Source organism: Rhinolophus hipposideros (genome assembly GCF_964194185.1).
Source record: "Rhinolophus hipposideros genome assembly, chromosome: 16".
NCBI classification, from domain to species: domain Eukaryota; kingdom Metazoa; phylum Chordata; class Mammalia; order Chiroptera; family Rhinolophidae; genus Rhinolophus; species Rhinolophus hipposideros.
In genome coordinates, this window is record NC_138062.1 from 36,773,149 (window position 1) to 36,797,078 (window position 23,930).

Sequence of the window (23,930 nt, forward strand, 5' to 3'; positions counted from 1 at the left end):
GGAAATGGCATTGTTTAAAATGGAATTATGTGCCTAAACCACAGGAACTTGCATTCAAGTAAAAAAGAGAAGCAACATAACGTCAAGGTTAAGAACATTGTCTTGGAGGCTGGACTCTGACACATACAAGCTGTGGGATCTTGGGCAGGTCGCTTAATCTTTTTATTTCTCCATTTTCTCGTCTGCAAAATTGGGATCATAACAGTGCCTTCCTCATAGAGTTGTACAAAACGAATTAATATATTTAAGACACTTAGAATTGTATCTGACCATAGTAAGTCTAATGTTTACTATCTTTATTATTTTATGGTCCACTACATGAAATTCCTTGTCATGTGGCATAGATGGCCTCTTTCTTACTCCTTCCTTTACCAGTGTACCAAGTTATTTACTCTTCACTAGCTAACGGCATTCCTCTTCATGCTAGTTCTGTAAAGACATGAGAAAAGCCCTTTGTCTCCAATTTACATTTAAAAAACTTTATTGTATAGACCCAACTGAGGACATGCTATCATGAGCTATGGTTATATGGCTATTGAATATACTTCCATCCACAGCATTTTGCTAATAAGATATTGTAGGGGAATGAAACTTGTGCATGTTTCAGTCTTCTTGTCAAAAGTCCTCGCTTCCTGATGTATGTGATATAAAATAAAGATAAGGAGTATTTGATTTTACTTCTGCTAGAAGCATTTCACTCTTCACATACCATGAGAATTTGGTCGCTAGCTATTTACCTAGTTAATTGGTCAGGTCTGAAAGGGACAAATGGTTACAACCCGGACTAGACCTCTAATTTAAATGCCAAGGTGTCAGGAAGTCTGGACCACTATGTCCCAAGGCATTTACATTTCAAAAGGTATAAAGACCAGAGACACTGGATACCTTTCTGGATTGTAAAGGCTGGCCACACGTGCGTTCATCCGGTCTCTAGAAAGAAGTAGTTACATTCCAAAAGGTTAGGGCGAGAACCCAAGATTCTCTCCATGCTGCTTAAAAAGAGCCACATTTTACTGTGTGATCTCACTTATACGTGGAATCTGAAAAAACCTAACTTCTAGAAACAGAGAATAGATTAGTGGTTCCCAGGGACTGGGTGGGGGGGGCGGGTGGCGGGTGAGAGAAATGGGGAGATGTTGATCAAAGGGTACCAACTTCCTGGAATAAGATGAATAAATTCTTGAGATCTAATATGCAGAATGGTGACTATAACTAACAAGACTGTGTTATATACTTCAAAGTTGCTAAGAGAGTAGATCTTAAATGCTCTTAACACACACACACACACACACACAAAAACAGTAACTGTGAGGTGATGGATGTGTTCACTAATCTGATTATGGTAGTCATTTTGATATATATATATATATATTTGACATATATATGTCAAACCATCATGTTGTACACCTCAAACTTATTCAATGTTGTATGTGAATTATATCTCAATAAAACTGGAAGAAAGTAGAAAAAACTAAGGAGGCACTAAAATCCATGAAAGATTTGGCTATCAAGAAATCTGAACTTACATATATTTACCTAATACTATGGACCTATGATTCTGTTATGAGACAGACCTAAAGATCAGTGGAATTAATACCAACTACAACAACAATAAAATTAAGAACAAACTTTTTAGGTTAAAATTTTTACCCCCTCATCTTTCATGAGGGGAGGGAGGCATCTGTCCCTTTTCTGTACATAAATAGAGAAAATTCATCATCCTCTGTCCCCAGACTGTGGAGTGCCTGACTATTCTTACAGGAAAAATTTCCATGGGCTCCCATTGCCGTTGCCCCAAGGGTAAGGTTTGGGACAAGGGTGGGTGGAACATCTTTTGTACCATAAAATAGTTACTAAGGAGTCTGCCTATCCAGAATACCTATGTGCCTGTTCAGGATAAAACTCATAAAAATGGATATTAAAAACTCAAGGTATATATCGGGATGATAGCAGTAGATGGAAATATGATTGCATGCTATTATTTACTGTATTATATTCAAGGTAAGCATTCTTTTCATTTGTTTCCAGATTCAAGAGAGGAGATGTAGAAAAGAGCGCTATAAATGTGAGCACTTTCCTGGAGCAAAAGCAGGAGAGAGAAAGGCCTCTCACAGCTGATAAAGAAGCCCATGTTGTGGCTAACAAACTTAAAAGAATTAAAAAATCCATTGAGAAACAAAAGACAATGTAAGTATTTATCTAAACAAATTCGTGGTTAAAAGGTTAAAATACGTCACAAGTCCCAGTAGGAAACATATATTGACTGTGCTACAAAGAAGTTCTGGTTATTTCTTGGGATTGTTTGCAAACTGGGTAAATTTCAGTGGGAGAACAGGGTAGAGATAAGCTGGCCATATTTATGTATTCCTTAGTTGCATAGATCAGTCTCATTTAGGACTTGGAGAGGCAGGACCACTGCCGATGAGTATTGGTAGACAATGTACCTGACATAATCATTTCTCAAAATAAGCACATGTTTGATACCTAGTGCCTGACTCTCAGTCAGGCCTCAGAAGGCTGAAACGAAGTCTCACCACACATTGTCATGGGTCACAACATAGAGATATCACTGATACCTCATCACAGTCACCTAAATGACATAGAGTGGATTTGAGAATGGATTGAAATGCCAATTTTATGCTTGGTAGAACTTTACTCTTTCTTGTTCTCAGTGTCTAATTCTGATAACTCTAGGTCTAAAATGTTTCTTCTCTCTTTATTATCCTGTCTTTAGTCACTGCCTGGTTTCGATAGATGCTCTTCATATCTTTATTTTTTGACCTCAGAGCCTTAAGTTTCACCACTCACTCTCCAGTTTAGCTAACAAATGATCATTCAAATTGATGAAATTATCTCCCAGGCAATAGTCTTCCTGCTTCCTTGCTTATGTGATGAAGTCTAAACTCCTTGACTATTGTTGGTATGATAACATATTTTGGACTTTGACCTATCTTTTTCAGTTTTACATTCTACCACTCCCCTCTAACAATACTCAGCATTTATGGTTCTCCTTACGTGACTTGTTCCTCCACCTCTATGCTTTTCCATGACATGACCCATCTGCCTTGAGTGCCTACCTTCCTGCTTGCCCCCAAAGCTTATACTCAAATTGTTTCTATTGTTTTTTTCTGGATCTTGCCCTAATTCCACCAGTTAAATTCAGTACCATTTTCCCTGTGCTCTTGCTACACTCTTGAGTATTTAGTAGCTCAATTATTATAATGCATAGCTGTTGTTTTTATTTTTCTTAAATTATTGGTTCTTTTGCATCAGGGACCATGCCTTTTCTTTTTTTAATTTCCAGTGCTTAGCACATTGCTTGGCAGGTAATACTTGTTTCCTAACTATTTTTGAATGAATGGTAGATACTTCCCTCAAAGCTGACACAAATTCTAGAGCCTCTGTGATTCAGATTTCTCAGACAATTCTAGATCAAGCTGGAATGTGCTGCTGACCCTTCTCTTTCTGTTCCCTCTGCCTATTGTGCTGTTTGCATGGAATTAATGGGAAGTGAAAAGCCCTGAAAGACAACACAGAAGATGTAAGCCTTTTCAGTAACTGATCTTCTGATTAGGCAATTTTATTCAGGGCACTAGGAGCCACCATTCCAAGTTGAATTAGTGACCAACAATTCAAGCTATAAAACTATAAAGAATGTTTTAGTATCTTATTCAGTCCATCATTATACTGAAGGTACGTGGGGTCCCTGCCTTGGGCCCTGTGCTTTGGACAATACCACCCTGACCCTCCTCCATCTGTATCCAGTCCCATAAAATTGTGAGTCAGTGGAGCTTTGGAGGCATGCCCACCGGAGGCCACTCTCACCCTTTTCAACTCTAAGTTGTTATGGAGCTATATCTGTTAAGGTAGGAAGATGGAATGTATTATTCGACAGTTTGTAACCTTGATTGAAAACATAAATAGTTAGACACAGTGCATGGGCCTCCCTTAGTACTTTGGCCCACGTTCTGCAAACATTAGGGCCAGATCTTTCCGTACGCATTACATTCTCCTGAGTTAAGGGTAATGTGAATTGGAGGTGAGAACACTTGATGGTGGGACGCTCATCCTCTCATATTTGGAGTTGTCTTATGTACACAGTTAAGAGACAAACTGAAAAATTTAAGAAAGGATGTGATCCTGGTGTCTATAAAAGGCTGTTACACTGAAGAGTAACAGATGATACAATCTGATGACGCAGAGTCTAAAATAGGCTTTATGGAGCAGTTTCTTAGGTCAGATTCCCCAGTAACAACCACAGAGCTGGGGATACTTGTGTAAATGATTTATTGAAAGGATGTGCTCATGAGGGACTATGAGGAAGTGAGGGAAGGTGAAGAATACTAACAGGGTTGTGGGTTTTTCCAGAATGTGGCCTGAACCTGGTCCAACAGAGAGATCTGGGGGCACCACAGAATTGTCCCAATTTGAGTCAAGGTAGCTAGTTTTTCTATGTCCCATCAGTCAGTTACTAGCTGTGGTCCACTTCCCCATTCCCAAGGGATGTTGTAACCTCCCTGGCATTTCCGGGGGGCGGGGGGGGTCTTCTCAACTGGGGGCAATTCTCCAGGGCATAGCCCTGCCAATAGCATTTAGCAGCCAAATTCACAGCTGTCCCATCCAGCACAAGAAGAGAAAGAGAATGGCCTGCAATTGACAATGAGGAGCAAGGAGGACACCAACCTTACCTACAAGCCTAGTGTTACAAAGGCCAAGAAAGAGAAAGTGATCATCACTTTAGCAAATGGCACCACTTTAGCAAGGGGAAGCAAGGTCATCTGTGGGGACTGGATTTGGCAAGTAGGCTCCTTAATAGCAAGAAGGAAAGGAAACATTCAGAGGAAAATATGGGTGTGTAGGGGATTTTTTTGATAGGGACAGCAAGTTCCAGAGGCTAATAAGGAAGTGCACTAGAGGAAGGAAATTGAGTCGGGATAGTACAGATGTACAAAGGAGTACGTGTCTGTGTGATGATAGGAAATCTTGGGCTTTCTGTATTGGCCAAATTTTACTATTCATTATTTAAAATTTATTTTTTATGGACAGAGATGAAAAAAGCCAGAAGAAGCCCAGAAAAATGGATCAAAGCTTTATACATGAAGCCGAACATGATAATCTACTCAGGATTCTAGAGAAGAACCTGGAAATCCCTCAGGAGTGCACGTATGCTGATCAGAAAGCACTGGACACTGAGGTCAGCACTTGCAGTGAAACCGTTCTCCAGGAATTCCTTTCGCTTATCAGCCATTACCTCTCAGAGCTAGGCAGCACAGGATGTAATACCTAAATGCAGTCTCTCCGAGAATAGACGTCTTTGTGGAACCTCCAGGCTACATGTAACTCTTGAGGGCTCTACAGAGCATGTCTAAAAAAGACAGGATTAGGATTTAGAGGTCATTTCTTGCTTGTTAACAGTTAACCCCCGAGAGTGCCTATCCTTTCATTATTTATTTCTTTGATACTGGTTTTCACAGCCAGAATTCTGACCTTCAATCTCACATGCTTCATTTGAATATTTGTGTACCTGTGGTCAATATACTTTAAATAATATGCGCAAAATTTCTCAAAAACAGGATTTCTATATTATAGTCCAAACATTCCACCAAAAAGACATTTAAATATCTTCAAATAGTATGCCATTTTTTCTTTAAAACTTTTTTTTATATAAATTGATTCCTGCTTATGATAGAGAAATTCGAAGATACAAATTAGTAGCAGGGAAAGCAATGCTATCAGTCAGAAATAATCATTGCCCTTCTAGATGAACCTTTTATATCTTTTATTTGTGACTACAGACACACGGACACACAAACACATATATAGTATGGATATATATATATATATATATATATATATATATATATCCATTTTATTGTATACATGTGTACAATTTTGGGGGGATTACTTTTATTTTTCTACTTATAAGTAGTATTTATTTTTGTACATATAACTCTGTACACAAGTGGACTTCCTTCTTAGGGCATAAATATTTTTAAGGCCCTGTTGTGAACAATTTACAGTGAGAAGTAACCATTCCCATACCATATTGGGTAAAGACCCTGCTCTGTCTTTTTGGAGACCCCTCTTTCTTCCCCCATTTCCCCGGGGAAGGTGGTCCAGTGGAGAACTGACCTCCCTCAGGCAGGAGCAGGTGCGGCATGCACACCTTCTCTGGGTGTTTTATCTACTACTTTGTCAGTACTTCTCACCCTTTGAGGCTGGGGTTGGGGAGGGTATAGGGAGTGTGTACGTGGGTGGTAAAACAGTGCAAGACTTTCTGCTGATCTTGAAAAAAAACACAAAACGTTAACATAATAAAATTAAAAACAAAGACTTTCTGCTGAAGGATTTGGGAATATATTGCATAGTTTCTGTTGCTGCCATAAAGTGTTCTTTGTACCCATGTGGAGTCAATTTCAACAGTTGCCTCATATAGCCAAATTATTACGTAGTATGCCTGTTATTTTCATTTAAATACTTTTTGTACTGATTTAAGTTAAAATTAGGAAAAAATGATCAAAATCCTTAAAACTCTTGCTTCTTTTAGACTTTGCAGACGGTGTTTCATCGAGTGAAATTCACAAGAAAAGGTGCAGAATTGAAGGCTTTGGCAGAAAGGGGTATTGGATATCATCACGCATCTTTGGAAGCCAAAGAAAAACAGTTAGTTGAGATTCTTTTTAGGAAAGGTTTTATTAGGGTAGGTACATTTTTTCATTCTAAAACTGGAAGCTGTGTCTACATAAAACTGAATACCCAAGAAAAGTGGGTATTTTTTTTTCTCATCTAATGGTGTCTTTTTTGAATGACCCTTGATATGACAGCATATTTCCCCATCTTATTTAATTGAGGGAAGGGGTTTGGAGTTTATCACTCAGTTTATCTTTTCCATGACATTAAAATAGTCCCTAAACAGATACTTTTCCAAATATTTCTATAATGAAGTTACCTATGCTGATCTTAGAACAACCCCTTGCTTTTTCATTTATAGTACCTAGGGAATTTTGTCAATTGTTCATGTAATTTTAACTATAGTCATTCTTTCATGGGCTTGGAAAACATTTATGACAGTGTTTTGATCAGAAGTTTTCTCAATGTAATAGCTGAAATACGAGCAAGAATGGATCACTTCCATGGGACCCCCTGCATATCTTGGTAGAGTTTTTAGATATGTCACTCCTAAATGCTCTTCTCTCATCACTGATAGTGGACAAGAGGAAGATTACCCAAAATAACTTGCATACCAAACCCTTGTTATGTATTATTTAGTATGTTCCATTAGGATATATGGGGATAGTCTAGATGAATTCACAGAGAGAGTTTATATAGTTATTTTAGATCTTGAGTAATATTTAAAAACAGATCCTGACTTTTTCAAATTATCCATGTTAAATTTCTGTATGATGTACATTATATCTGTGTGTGTGGTATGTGTATGTGTGGTGTGTGTGTGTAACAGAGAGAAAAAGAGAGAGTGATTGAGACTGAGATTGATTCTGCTATTCTGGGTAGTATCTTTTCATCTTAATAAATAAATGTTGAGGAAAATCTGACATTATAATTAAAGGGCAAACCTGGAAAAACCCCAAATATGTCATGAAAAACTTAGCTTAGATTTTCTCTTAACTAATAACAATTTATTTGTTTATTTTGAAAGTCAACAACTGGGGACAAACTTTTCTACATGATTATGTATTGAAAGAAAGAAACACATATCCTGTGTCTAAAATATATCTATTAAATAGTAGTTGCTAGATCATCCTAGAAATTGTATTGTGGAAATAGTGATAACTGTTACAAAGAACACATTTTCAAAAAGGTGTTTTATTCTAGTTATATCCTAAATTTAATGTTCTTACTTTTCCCATTTTTGTTTTTATTAAAAACCTTTACATAAACAATTAATGAATCGCATGTTACATTTTGACAGATGTATAGATCTCTGTTACAGATTAATTAGGGAAAATTACCTCATATACTTTACCATTAACATTAATCATGGCATGTATGATAATCAATATAAAGGGAAAGACAGGGCAATTAGAAATACCCAGCATTATATGAAAAAATAAGCAAAAATGGATTATTTAGGAAACTTTAAAGTTTGCCCTACTCCTTTTCTCATCAGTTATGGCAATTCAGAGAAGAAATGAAATTTTACTTTGTTTTTATTACTTTAATATGTTATTGCCATTAAAATAACCTTTGCAAATAAATTGTAGTGATGAAGTAGGCAATTGCCCACAAGTGGGTTTGTAAAAGTATTATTACCCTGTTCTAGGGAAATTCCCTTTCTAGTTATTTATTTAAAAAAAAACACAAAAAACATTTACTGAACACCTATCACGTGCCAGGTACTCTTCTCAGCGTGGGGATACAATGCTGAATGGGGCTTGGAGTCTGGTGTAGGACAATTAAACAAACAAATAATATTACTTCAGGTTGTCTGTCATTAATGCTGTGAAGAGGAATACTATGGGGTAGGAAGAGAAATAATGATGATAGACTTGGTTTACTTTGAATATGGTCGTCCATAAATTTCTTTTGACATTTGAGCAGAGAACTAGACAAACCCAATAAACAAATATTTGGGAAACAATATGATGTGCAGAGCAGAGTGACTGGTATGGCCCTGGACTGGAAATGGGCTCGATGTGTTTGTGAAACAGCAAAAATACCAATATGGTTAGTGTCGCTAGTGTTCCCACTGTGGTTTATTTGAAGTTCAAAGTTCAAAAACTATGTGGTCTTCTACAGAAATCCTTTTTCATGAGGTAATTGTTCTATTCTCTTTCTAGGTGGTGACAGCTACCGGAACACTTGCTTTAGGAATCAATATGCCTTGTAAATCTGTGGTTTTTGCTCAGAATTCAATCTATCTAGATGCTTTAAATTATAGACAGGTATTGTGATGTGCATAAATCCTCTATTGCGTTACTAAAATACGGCTATAAAATAGTAAATAATAATAATAATGTGAGTCTTTAATCTACAAACATGCTGCAATTTATGGGCTAGGATACCTTGACATTCATTCATGCCTGACTGTCATTTTTAGCTGTGGTATAATGAAAAACACGAGTTGGGGATTATGTGACCGTCACTAACCAGCTATGTGACCATGGGTGAGATATCTAAACTGCCTGATCCTTCTTTCTTATCTCCAGAACAGGAATGATAATTATGACTCCACAGCATTTGGCAGAATTAAGTGAAGTGATTTGTAGGAAAGATATACATGGAAGGTGCTTCATAAGTACTTACTCGTTCACTTCCTGTGCACATGATTTTGTGCTGTGGAGTTATCACTAATGTGTCTCTCTTCTTTGCCCCTGATACACAGTCTTACAAATCCCATTTCATTAGCCTCCTGTGATAGTATTTAATTTTTGCCTTTCAATTTCTTTTCCACTATCTTTCATCATAAATTCTTGGCTTTGTATTATTAAAACGATTTTCCTGATTTTCAGTTTTCATTATGCTACTATTTCCTGCATGCAGAGTAGTTTGTCTTCATATGGTTTCCCTGCTCAGGAACATTAATATTTTTGCTAGTGGTGTTAAATTTGGATATATCCTCCAACATTCAAGTTTTTATTAAAGTGTCCCCTTCCCTACCTGTGTAAACACTTCTTATCCCCCTATAGCCCTTGTTCCTACCAAATATAACCTCCTCATTTCTAACCACTTTACCAATCCCTGTCCTTTTTGTTTCTTTTCCTGCTTCTATGCTGTACATGAACTATCTTTCCATATCAACTTTGGGAATCTCATAGTTAGGGCTCTGGAGCCAGGGTGTTATGATATTTCAGTTACTGAACTTAGGAGTCAAAATGTCAGGGTTTGAACCCTGGATTCCCAAACAACTTCCTAGTTTGACTATGGGCAAGTTTCTTACATTCCCCATGTCCCAGTTTCTACATTGTAAAATGGGAATAATGATTAGATTTACCTCATATGGTTGTTGTGAGGTCTGTGTAAAAAACAAAAAACAAACAAAAAAATGTTTAAAGGACTTAGCACATTCTATCCTGACTGCACTGCTTCCTATAAACTTTGCAACCATGAGAAGTCACCTGACCTTTCTGTGCCTCATTTTTTCCCATTTGTAAAGTGGGGCAAGGATACAAAAAGACAAAACAAACAAACAAACAAAACTTTATAATGCTGTTTTAATAGTTAACTATGTCCATATGCATAAAATAGTTCAGTGCTTGACACATGGTAGAAGCCATTTACTTTTTAGCTACTGTGATTATTACCTTCCATGACTCTTTCTTACTGGGTTTAAGCCAGCCTTATACCACTTCTAACTTTCTTGTTTGAGGGTAGAGTTATTTGTTTTAGTGTTTTGTTAATGACTGGTAAAGTAAAAGCCATTATTGTGATCACAACAATAAAAACTGCAAAGAAAGCTATAAGAAAGACAGAAAGACAAATCTATAAAAATCATCAACAATAAAATAATCCCATCTATTGCACCCTTTATTGCAAGAATAAGCAAACTATGGTCCATGGGACAAATCTGGCCTGCCACCTGTTTTTGTAAATAAAGTTTTATTGAACACACACACACACACACACACACACACACGACAGCACATTCTAAGCACTTAATAAGTAAGAACTAATATAATTTCTGTAAAGAGTTTGTTCTTAACTTGCTTTTTACAAATAGTGTTTCTGAATTTTATCTTGCTCATATATTTTCTCAATTTGTGCACAAATTTTCTGGTGATTTGTAACTTAATACACTTGTGTGTGTGAGAGAGAAAGAGAAAGGAACGAGGGAGGAAAAGATGGGAAGAGAAAGAATTGATGTGATAAATTTAGCTGTAAGTGAACTTGAAATTAGGGTAAGGTCTTTTCTTGTTGTTTTTTGTTTTTCTTTTTTTATATATATTATACAAATATCTAGCACAATTTTTGGCATGAAATAAGTAGGTAATAATGATAAATATCTCCCTTTCAGCTCTTTCTCAGTCATGGTAAATTTCCTCAATGCTACGTAGTTGGATTTTAGTTTCAGTTATTTAATAGTTAAACATATGCACAGTTTACTTGTTCCAACCCAATGTAAAAGTCTCAATTCTAATTGTGATAAAGTATTTAGATAAGTTTTACACTGTGCTTCTATTCTGTTTCCAGATGTCTGGACGTGCTGGAAGACGAGGTCAAGACCTGCTGGGAGATGTCTATTTTTTTAACATTCCGTTGCCAAAAATAGAAAAACTCATCAAATCCAATGTTCCTGAGCTGAGGGGACAGTTCCCCTTAAGCATCACTCTGGTCCTGCGACTCATGCTACTGGCTTCAAAGGGCGATGACCCAGAGGACGCCAAGGCCAAGGTACTGAGCTTAACCTTTTCTAAGGTTAAGTGCTCATTACTGGCCTACCTGGGGTCAGTTCTGCTGGTCTTTTAGAAGTCTGAGCAATAACGTTCAATTTCATCAGTCTGTAATGCTTTGTAATGTCTTAAATAGTAGAGGACTGGGACTGGGTGGAGGGGGAAAATAATAATTAATTTTGTCTCCTTTATCAGTCATAGAGTTTGTGTCTGGATGGGCACTTGGAATTATCCAAGATTATGGTTTTCACGAATGATAGGCGTTGTCCTAGAGTAGTGAAGGGTGCTGGCTATGGGCTAACAATTCTCACCCCAATAAACTTTAATTAAAAAAGACATATGTATATATATAATATAATATATTTTATAATATATTTATAATATATTGTTAAAAAACAATATATTTATATAATATATTGTTAAAAATATATGTTAAAAACACATATATATAATATATATTTTATATTATATTTATAATATAACATAGAAAAACATATATATAAAAAACCAGATATATATATCTGGGTTAGTTTCCTGTTTCCAGCATTAGGAACAGAAATACTATTTTTATGATTTTGTAATCAAAGAATTTATTTTTCCTAAAATGTAACGCAAGTTCATCAGATAATATTTGGATAATGTAGAAAGCTGAAAGAAGAAAAAAGTACCCGTACCTAGTTCCACTATCCAAAGACAATCACATCATCATTTTGGTATGTTTTTAAGTCATTTTTCTAGGCAGGATGTGCATTTGTTTTTTAAACACTGATACATATTTATATTTAATTGGACTTCAGAATATGCTTATAAGTTTTCCTGAAGGTTTTTTCACAGATGAATATTTTACATTCAATCCCATAATGAGAAATTTAAAATTCATAATTAAATAATTTGATTTTCATCCTGTTGAAGATGCATTGTGAAAGGGACCCCCTTCCCTCTTTTTGTATATTGATTACTATGTCCAGTTAAATCAGATAGTTTGCTGAAGTGAGGATTCTTTCAGGAATTCCATGATGAGTTGGCTCTTATGTTGGTTGATGGTCTTCTAGAGCAGGCACACAGCATTTCAGACCAAAACTTCCTCCTGTCGAACTCTTAATTTTTACCTCTGTATAGGAGGGATGAAAACATCTTCTAGCAACATTTTGAATTTTTTCCAAAAAGGTTATCAGAGTGGTTTATTTATTGTTTGCCTTGGCATATTGAGAAGATCTATCTGTAATTTTCACATGTAAAAGACTCTTAAGTGTGCACATACAATTCTGAGAATATTGTCTTTGCTCATCCTATCAAACTAAGATAGCTTCATTGCCTCTGGCATTTACTAGTATAGAGGACTAGACTCTATTTTAGAGTCTCCTTTAGAGTAACCATGTTCATTCCTGTTCTCTTGGAATTAATTTGATTTTTTTTTTTCCTATGTGATATATGAATCTTTCTTTTTAATCCTTGTATTTCAAAATCTTATCCCCAGAATATTCTGTTTTGTGGGTCCATTTTTTATTGATGGTTTAGTTATTATATAATGAGAACTTTCAATCTGCATGTTTAGATTTTTTTCTTGTGATAAAATATACATAACATATAATTTACTATTTAAACATGTTTAAGTGTACACAGTTCAGTAATGTTAAGTATATTTGAATAGTGCAATGCTCAGGTAGTTTGGGAACTAAGAACATATTTCTTAAATTAAATCTTGATATTTGCTTCTGTTTTAACTTTGTTGAGGCTCTTTTTCAGGAAAAGTTACAATTTTTAAATCACAAATTCTTTTTCTCTTCTCCGTTTTTCTTCATTGTGAGAGAACATATGATATTTATCTTCCACATTGCTGATGGCAGCTCTCCAAAGTTTTACTTCTGCTTTTTAGTAATATAAATGTGGATTTTAATTCCACTACTAGACTTGCAGTTTTCCTGAAATTCTTTAGTACTATTTCATGTATTACTCTTTCATATCATATTATTTCAACAATAATGTATTAATTTTTACCAGTCAATTTATATTGTCCATTTACCTTATTCTATTGTGCCTTGTCTCATAGAAGTCATAGTTTTTGGCATCCATTGAGGATGCCAAATAATTTTCAAGTAAATTTTTTTTGCTGCTAAAGAAAACAATATTTATAGGTCAGGTCAGCTTTTTTTTTTTTTTTTTTTTGAAGGGTAAAAGCCAATGTTCTTCGGGCACATTCTAGTCCGAGAACCATGACTTTGTTTCTTCTGCTTCTAAAATCTTCCCTCAGATATGTGCATAGCATCACTCTTTTATGTCATTCAATTTTTTTCTCTAATATTACTCTGCTGTTTTCTGTCTATTACCATCTATGAACTAAATGTAGAGCAAGAGAGAAAAGAGGTTACAAAAAAGGACATTTTGGGGACCCTCAAAAAGTATCACCCCAAAGTAAAGGTGATGGACAGTACACCTCCTTTCTCCCCTTCTTCTTTCCTTCTTTTCCACCTTCTTCCCTTCCCCCTCTTCCCCTTCCTTCCTAGTCCATTGGCCTTTCAATGAGCAGAGTTGGTTCCTGTAAATTCTCATGCCCAAAGGCTTAAATTTTGGTGACCCTGGGAAATTTGCCTTTTGTTGGAACTTCGTAGACATTTTAGTGGGCAGTTAAAAGATGTCTGAACTGCTATCTCAATGCTGTTTTACGCTGGAAACCAAGCAATATTTGTATTACTTTGGTTTTAATCAACCTAGTTCCATTATTTTTACAACGATATTTTAGGACATGGAATAATATAATATCTTATTTTCTTCCAGAACAATACAAGAACTAGAAGCTTGTAAATTCAATTCACATTTATTACCAGATTATTTGGCAATATCCTTCTTTTCTGATGGTTCTGTTTTATATGTTCTGTTTTGTGAAAGGAAGGATCTGCCATGTAAGAAGATGGTCAAGCAAATAATATGATATCTAATTGAAACTTATATATTGCTGGTATCTATGTGGTGTAATAGATATGGGTAATATCTATCTTAATTTGTATTCTCTTATGTGATGATCAGTCCACAACAGGGAACAGAGGAGCAGCTCAAAAAAACAAAGTATTATACTCATGGGTCCTAGAGAGGGAAGGCACAGCATGCCATGCAGTATTGCATGTTGAAGATATCAAGGGTGGTCAGGAGGCAGAAGATGGAAGCAGGGGGAAATGTTAGGTGACTGCCTTTATTGGAGTTTTCCACAGCAAAGATAAGACAGAGCAGAGGAAACAGTTTAGAATTTGCTAGATTGAATAATTCCAGAGGGTTTGGGGCTATATAAATGGTCTCTAGCTTGCTGGTACCTGTTCCTGGGGTGATTTAGAGAAGGAGAAATATTGGTTGGTTTGTGAGAGTTAAGCAAGGAAACAATATAAACTTGGGATTGGTTGGTTCGCATAAGATAAGCATGTTTTCAGGCAAGTTGTTATCTTTCCATATACTAGCTAGCCCTGGGAATGGTAGTCTCTCCCCAGTCAGAATGTTTTTCTTTTGTTTGTTTGTTTGTTTTAAGTCAAAACATCATAATATACAGAAAATAGTTTTAAATTATAATATACTTAAATTATCATTACAAATGTATTTCATATCACGAACATGGTATGAATTAAGGTATTATTCTTTAAAGGTGCTGTCAGTGCTAAAGCATTCATTGCTGTCCTTCAAACAACCCAGAACCATGGAGATGTTAAAACTTTACTTCTTGTTTTCTTTGCAATTCCTGGTGAAAGAGGTATGATTGTACTTTGCCTTTTTGTGAAATAGGATTGGTACTATCTCTATTTCTTATCATGCTGAACTAATTGTAGTCTTCAGATCGTTATATCCAATGATTTACATTACTTATAATTGATGTAATTATCAAAATTGGGCCAGGTAATGATTGTCGATCTCTTAGATTGGCATTAAGTACTATTTTAAACTGGCTCTTAATAAATTACTTATTGATTAATCTATGTGCTGAGTTGACCGAAACTAATGAATTATTTTTGTTCTTTAGGGCTATTTAAGTCAAGAAGGTAATCCGATGGGGTTTGCTGGACTTGTATCACATTTGCATTATCATGAGCCTTCTAATCTTGTTTTTGTCAATTTTCTTGTAAGAGGCCTCTTCCATAATCTCTGTCAGCCAACTCAGAAAGGTAAGCTTGATGTTTCCTGTGTGTAGTCTAAAATTAGCAACAGAAGCTAAGTGCTTCTGTTCAGGAATATTTTTTTCTACAATGAGAGTACAAGGTAATATTCACATAATTTAGATACCAAATTAGAAAAAATAAACCTTTATATACCTACAATATAGATTATATGAGAGACAGCCATATTTTTGTGATACCTATTTTAAAATGTCAACTTCTTATTAACTTCAGTGATTCCTTGACTCCAGGATTCAGAACGTATTAAATAATGTATAATTTTAAAATAAATATTTAGTTTTAATTAAATTTAGTGTATGCTCATCGTAGAAAAAGGATATAGGAAAGTATTATATCAAAAAAAATTACTATTACTATTTGAAGTATTTTTTCGCATTCTTTTTTTCTTTAAATTTAATTGTATACTGTATTTAAATAGCTGGTAATATATTTATTGCATAAGCAAGAATCTTGTTTTCCCCTTAAATATGTTTTTGCCAATAATTGTGTAAATATTTTATGAATTCCATTTGCAATGCCATGTAATACTCCATTTAACACAGTTTTTAGTTTTTTTTATAATTAAATAGATCTCTTAAACTGTGTTCCTGAAAGAAATGTTTCCCTCTTCGTGTTTAAATTTTTTAGAGTTCCTAATGCCTGGTGAAATGTGCTTTTTACAATGTTATCTTTTATCATTAACTGGTAGAAACACTCTATTTTGCACAATAGTTCTAGTCACTGTGCTCTGAACATGCATTGTTCTGTGAAACAAGGGCATTTGAAAAATTCAGGCCACCCCAAAAGCTCTGTAAGAGGAGAAATAATTTCAGGCAACAGGATGTGCTGTTTGTGTTTATTTCTGTGTGTGTATGTGGAGAGGGCAGTGTATGCAGTTATAAACATGGAGATAGAAAATTTGATAACTTTGTGAGGTAGATAATATGGCTATCATTTTTTAATTGAGGAAACTGAGGTACATAGAAATTATATAAATTGACATGGTCACAAAATTTCAGTAAGTGTCAGAGCAAAGATTCAAATATATGTAGTCAGACTCTAGAGCCCAAGTTTTTAAATGTAGCACCTTTTAAACCACTATAGTAAAGCCCTCATGTGTTGTGATGGATAAAAAGCAAGTTAAGTTGACCCTATCTTAACCTGAGTGACAGGAGGGTAAGGAAGGGAGATAAACCTGGGAAAGCCTTAAATGCTAGGCAAAGGAGAATGGATTTTGTTTATGAGACATTGAGATGCAATCAGAGATTTTTGAGTAGGTGAGGGATGTGACCATAAAATGTTTTAGTAAAACTGACCATTGACAGAAGAAAGGAGAATCCAGGTATGGAAATAAGGCAATTTGTGTTTGGAACAACTAGGGTCTGAACTAAACTGGGAGCAGTAAGAATGAGACAGAAGTCGCAGACATAAAACTGCCACACATGTTCCTTAGTTGCTATATTTGTCAAAATGTTTTAGTTTCCATGAAGTGAAATGCAATGTAATGTTCAATTTAAATATTAAAAATTGGATTAACATACATTTTTACATTTATAACAAGATATATGTTTTGTGCAGGCTCAAAACGTTTTTCTCAAGATGTTATGGAAAAGCTAGTGTTAGTATTGGCAAATCTGTTTGGAAGAAGATTTCTTCCATCAAAGTTCCAAGATGCTGCTATCAAGTTTTATCAATCAAAGGTAAAATTTATGATTCTGATGGCATTAAATATTTAAGATAAATAAATTTTACCATAAAAGCAACAGTCAAATTTTATTAAACTAGGATTTGTTTGTTTTGTATAATAATTTGTTCTTTCTATAATTACTGTTCTATTTAATCTGTAATTCGTAAGCTTCCCCCTATAAATCTATTAAAGATTAAATGCCTTGAGGAAAAAAAATAAAAGATTTTGCTCATGTTTTCTATTTGATTGTATCAAATTGTACCATTCAGTGGTTAAAGACAAAAATGTAGGTAACTGTACATTAAATGAACTAATAGTTCCCATCACTGAATCTACAGTCTCAGGATCTTTTAACCTTGAGATAGGTCTATGAACAGGAAGTATATATTGTGAATTATATGTCCTTACTGAAAAAATATTATAATAGTTATCTAAGAAATCATCCCTTGACTTACATAGTCTAGAAGCAGGAAAACTGTTTTACAATTTTATTTGCAACATTTTCTTTGATCATGATTTCCTATCGTTAAATCAACATCAAATATTAATGTAATCCACAAGAATCTGAAAAAGTGGGATAGGCTGGATATACCAAATAGCCTTAGTAAAAGGTGACAAGGAACAAAAAGGGATGAGTTAATCTATATTGTCTAACCCCACAATGTCAAATTACAAATCTTAGCCCTCACAGAATCTTCTCTAGACCAGTGAACACAACTTTAGTCAGTGACCTATCATCTTTACGCTTTTAAATCATATGTACATTCTTGAACTATCATTTAATTTTTTGTCTTAATAAATTTGTATTTAACTTAGAAAAGTCAGTATCTTTATTCTTACAAAAAATACAATAAAAGGTTATGAGTACAGGCCTCCTGTGTGTGTGTCTCTCCGTCTGTCCTTTCTTCCTTCCCTCCCTCCCTCCCCTTTTTCTTAAAGATGATTGGGAATTTGTTTATTTTCAGGTAGGATATTTTAGGTGGCTATTACTATTGCGACAGAGCTGTGGAAGTAGTGAGGATTAGATTGGCTAAAATGATAAAATGGCAAAAGCTTATCCAAGGTGTGATAGGAATCTCCAAGCATGGTTTTCCTCCCAAAGAATTTGTCTATTCTCAACATGGGTTGAAAATTGTAGTGAGCATATGCAGAGAGCCTCTCCTATGAGATAGGTGAAAACAAAGCAAAATACGCAAAACTAAAAGAATGAATAAAGCTATTAGTGACCGCATGGTACTGGAGTAACCGGCTAGAAACTTGAGAGACATAGCGAGTTTTAACCACAGAATATTTACTGGGTACCAAGTCTGCATGAAGTTTTTGGATTCTACACCAAATATTTTGTTATCTGAATGCATTTCTTAAGTAAAAATCCACTAGAGAGGAGGTCTGCTTTTATTTACACGTTAGTATCCCCCCCCACCCCAAGACATCTCTGAAGCCATTTTGGACTGGAAGGTATGAAAGTAAGTTAAGAAGCTCTGCAGGAAAGAGGTGGATCTTTGGCCGTGTTTTAGGGCTGAAAAGACTGACACCCACCACCTTCATACTCGGAATCCCAAAAGGACCATGACCTCAGAACAGAGATAAATCAGATATAGACTGAGACTTATTAAAACTAGAAAACGGGACCAACTCCCTTCGGTCTATACTTGGACAGAAGTGATCACACCTTCACTCACTTGGCTAAACACAAAAACGGGGGAACTCATTTGGATGGAAAATACTAGCCATTTAATACTAAAATAATCATTTAAAGCCTATCAGGTCCTTTTATCAACATTTTCTGGTGCAAAAAAAAAAAAAAAAAGAAACAAAAATAGCCACCCCCTCCACCCCCAAAACTAAAAAAAGTGAGTAAGCAAAAATATATTATCAATTTAGCAGGAAGAAAAACAGGTCGTAGCAGTTACACAGATGATCCAGATATTGGATCTGGATATTGGATATCCAGATATTGGAATTAAGATACAAGGACTTTAAGTATGAATAATATGTTCAAGAAAACAGGGAAAGAGATAGGCAAAAGTGATGAAAGGTTAGATAATTTCACTGGATAATTATCATTCCAGAATTGAAAAAATATAATATCTGATCAGAATATAGTACATATCAGAAATCAGAATCAGAGAATTGACAGCTCAATAGAAGGTGTCCACACAGGGAGAAAAAAGTGAAAATAAAAGCAGATAGCATAAGAGACATGTAAATTTAATGTTTAATGTTATATGGGAGGAATCCCAGAAGAAGAGGGAGAAAAATGGCAGAAGAGTATTCAAAACTAATAGCTGGAGAAATTCTGAAGCTGATGAAAGATAGCCCTCCATAGTTTCAAAAGCGTAGTCAACTTCAAGGATAAATATAACTAAACATTAAATTAAAACTAATAGGAATCAAAAACAAAGAGGAAATCACAAATCTGCTAAAACGGAAATAAACATTTCCTTGAAAAAGGTAATAATGAATTAGACAGCTGACTTGTTAATAAAAATAATGGAAGCTAGAAAATAAAAGGAAATATTTTCACTCCTCTCTGTTTATTTTCATACATAAATGTATATATATACTTAACATATATGTTAAAACAGGGTAAGCATATTGTAATTGGTTTAATAAAATAGCAAGAGGATATGCATTTGTCTGCTCTTTTTTTGCTTTATTGAGGTAAAATTGATATACAGAAAATTGCACACATTTAACGTATAATCTTAATGAGTTTGAAAATATACATACACCCATGATATCATCACCATAACCAAGGTACTAAACATATCTTTCACCTCCAAAAGTTTTTTTATGACTTATTTTTTTGATAGGAAGACTTAATATTATATTTATCCCCTTGATGTATGTTAAAGTTTACAATACTATGTTGTTTACACAGGTACTATGTCCTAGAGTAAATATCTAGAACTTATTTATCTTGTATAATAGAAACTTTATATCCAATGAAAAACAATTCCCCATTTCCTTTTCCACTGAGCCCCTGGCAACCACCTTTCTATTCTATACTTCAGTGAGTTTGACTATTTTAGATAAGTAGAATCACACGGTATTTGTCCTTCTGTGACTGGCTTATATTATTTAGCACAATGTTGTTGCAAATAGCAAAATTTCCTTTTTTAAAAGACTGACTGCTGTTGCATTGTGTGTGTACACCACATAATTTTATCCATTCATCTGTTGATAGACATTTGGGTTGTTTCTAAATTTTGTGTGAACAATGTTGCAGTGAACATAGGGGTGCATATATCTATTCAAGATCCGGATTTCACTTTCTTTGGATTTATACCTAGAACTGGGATTATTCGATCGTATAGTAGTCCTATTTTTAATTTTTGAAGAAACCTCCATATGTTTCCCACAGAGGTTGCACCAATTTACATTACCACCAACAATGTATAAGGGTTCTAATTTTTCTACATCCTTCTCAACACGTTTCTTTTTTTTTTCTTTCTTTTTTATAATATCCATCCTAACAGATACGAGTTGAAATCTCACTGTGGTGTTGATCTGCATTTCCCTCATTTTTAGTAAAGTTGAGAACTTTAATACACATAATGGCCATTTGTATGCCTTATTTGGAACAATGTCTATTCAAGTGCTTTGCCCATTTAAAAAAATTATTTATTTTTGTTATTGAATTGTAGGAGATTCTTATATATTTTAGCTATTATCCCCTTATCACATAGATGGTTTAGAACTATTTTCTTCTATTCTGGAACCTTTACACATTGATTATTCCCTTTGCTGTACAGAGCTTTTTAGTTTGATATAGTCCAATTTACTTATTTTAATTCTTGTTACCTGCATTTTTGGTGTCATATCAAAAAAGATCATTGCTAAGACCAATGTTTCTATATTTTCTTCTATGAGTTTTACAGTTTCAGGTTTTACATTTAAGTCTTTAATCCATTTTGAGTTTATTTTTATGTAGTGTATAGTTAGGGTCCAGTTTCATTCTTGTACATGTGTATGTCAAGTTTTGCCAACACCATTTGTGGAAGAGACTGTCCTTCCCCATTAGGTATTTTTGGCACCCTTGTCAAAGATCTGCTGACTATATATACCTGGATTAACTTCTGGACTCTCTATTCTGTTTCATTGATCTATATGCCAGTCATTATGCTGGTACCATACTGTTTTAATTACTATAGCTTTGTAATATATTTTAAAACCAGGGAGTGTGATGCCTCCAGCTTTGTTCTTTTTTCTCAATATCAATTTGTCTATTCAGGGTCTTTTGTGGTTCCATTTACATTTTAGGATTATTTTTCTATTTCTGTAAAACATGTCATTGGGATTTTTTATAAGAATTACATTGAATCTGCAGATAATTTAGGGAAGTATTGACATCTTAAAATATTGATTCTTCCAATCCATGAACATGGCGTGCCTTTCCATTGTGTCTGCTATCATTTCTTTCATCCGTGTTTCATACTTTTTAGTGTAAAAATCTTTCACTTCCTTGGTTGTTTATTCATAAGTAATTTATTCTTTTTGATGCTATTGTAAATGAGATTGCCTTAATTTCCTTTTAAGATACTTAATATACAGAAACACAACTAATTTTTTAATGTTGATATTTATTCAGCAACTTTGCTGATTTTGTTTATTAGTTCTAGCAGGTATTTTTGGTGTATGTGTGTGGATACGCGCACATGCGACCAGCATGCCCACTGAAAGATCTATGCTAAAAGAAATATCATATACCTTAGGCAGACAGAAAAAAAAATCTAAACTTGGAGAACATGAAAATATGGGAGGATGTGAAGAACCCTGGAAAAGATAATGAGTGGGTAGATAAAAATGAATATCTATTGTCTCTAAAAATACTTGTAATGTGGTAGAATAATTCACAAAATATTAGCACAATCAATCCAGTGAGGTTTTAAAAATCCTCACAGTCAAGGGAGGTTTATTCCAGGCATGCAAATGCATTTTATATTGTCGCTTGCTCTCCAAACATAAACCAAAAATGAACTATGCATAAATCAAATGTCATTTGAAGGCATGCTTCTATTTAAAAGATGGTTTTGATTAAGTAGTGTGAAAGCACATTTTTAGCAGTAAAACAATTGATTTTAATAAATGCAAATAGAAACAAAAATGAATTTTACTTTAAATTCAAAGATGAATGAATGAAACAGTTACATTATTGAATAAATAGATAATTATAGAATTGTATTGCAGTGTTCCTTGCCCTTCTTACAAAGTTTCAGTTTTCAAGGAAGGTATAGAGAACTCTCTGAAAAAATATTTGGCCACCAGGTTTTCTTGATACTCTCCTTTATAATTTAGGTGTTCCTTGAGGATCTCCCTAAGGATTTTAATGCTGCTTTACATGAGTATAACACACAAGTTACAAAGGACTTTGCCTCTTTCCTACTCATTGTTTCCAAATTGGCTGATATGAAACAGGAACATCAACTCCCATTGTCAAACATAAGTAAGTATCATTTACCTTTATTGTGGAACAATTTAAAGAATAAATCCTCTTGCCTAAGAGTATTTTCTCCCAGAAGAAGAACAGAGCCCTGAAAATAAGTCTGTCTTAGTAGGGGATTCCTTCTGACTTCCAAAGAAAGAAAGTGATTATTTGAAGTTAAAAGGGCAATGGAGAATGAAACTAAATAGAGTCATTTATAAACCATCTTTATTAAAGGTTGTTTTTGGGTTAGTCCTGGAAAATGGAGTAAGGACATCTAGGGATTATGACAGGAAATATGCATAGTACTCGTGAACATTGACTCTTGGCAGATACAGGGGTCCAAACTATGGCCTTGGTACTTACTAACAGTGAGACTTTGGATAAGTGACTCCACATTCATACCTCAATTTCCTCTATAGATATATGAGAAAGAATATAACATTATCTAACTAGTTTGTGTGAACTTTAAATAATTAAGTTAAATAATTAAGTGAATATTATAAAATAGTACCTAGCACATAAACATGCACTATTAAACTTTGCTCTTGTTTACACTATTGAACTTTGTTCTTTTTTTCAAAAGCTGTTGAATGGAACTCTTATAGGGCAAAGTACACAGGAAAAGGTGGACTGGGAGAAAGGGAAAGAGTTGAGCTGTGGGTAATAATTTCCTGGTTTCATTACATCCTAACATCCTCAACTGAAAAAGTCAAGGAGCTAGAGCTTGTAGCTTTCTGAACCCAATTAAAGTGGAAAGTAACATGAATAAAAAGCAGACAATCACAGTGGGACACTGTTATTGAGCATCCCAGAGGAAGCAAAATAGGAGTGTGTGAATATACTGTCTCCATTACAAATTAAAGCCAAGTTTGAATGCCTGATATGATGCTTTATAAGAATAGGAATTGAAAAAATATTCCTTTTCAGATGCCATTTCCAAACCTACTGATAGTGGCTACTTGGAATAAATACCCTGTCTAGAAAGAGTCAGAGGTCAAGTTTGAGTTTAGTGGGAAAAAGTACCAAGGTAATAATAATTCTGTGTTAAAAGTATATAATTTAAATTTAGTCTTTTATTACCTGTTGATCAAAGCAACTAAAGTATAAAACAAAAGTATGTAATATTGATAGTAATATTAATAGCTAACATTTATTGAATATATTCTATGCCAAGATTCGCTATTCACTTTATGTGATATTGCTTACTCAGTCTGCATTATGATGTATGTCCTGGAAAGTTGAATGGCTCCCCTGTAGCATGATCTAGAACAGGTGCGTAAGGCTTGATAATTTGGCTAATATTTAAAAATGAATCTATCCCAACCTATTAT

The 23,930-nt window shown here is 34.5% G+C and overlaps 1 protein-coding gene across 1 annotated transcript in view; it reads left to right on the plus strand.

The window, feature by feature from the left end:
* LOC308509198 (putative ATP-dependent RNA helicase DDX60) overlaps positions 1-23,930 on the plus strand; it is an 83,895-nt gene that overhangs the window by 53,483 nt on the left and 6,482 nt on the right. Inside the window, exons 27-35 of the mRNA XM_081076951.1 lie at positions 2,029-2,187; positions 5,047-5,194; positions 6,548-6,700; positions 8,799-8,903; positions 11,149-11,349; positions 14,977-15,081; positions 15,349-15,490; positions 17,060-17,181; positions 22,470-22,617. Coding sequence (XP_080933077.1) covers positions 2,029-2,187; positions 5,047-5,194; positions 6,548-6,700; positions 8,799-8,903; positions 11,149-11,349; positions 14,977-15,081; positions 15,349-15,490; positions 17,060-17,181; positions 22,470-22,617 — 1,283 coding nt within the window. The remainder of the gene's footprint in view (positions 1-2,028; positions 2,188-5,046; positions 5,195-6,547; positions 6,701-8,798; positions 8,904-11,148; positions 11,350-14,976; positions 15,082-15,348; positions 15,491-17,059; positions 17,182-22,469; positions 22,618-23,930) is intronic.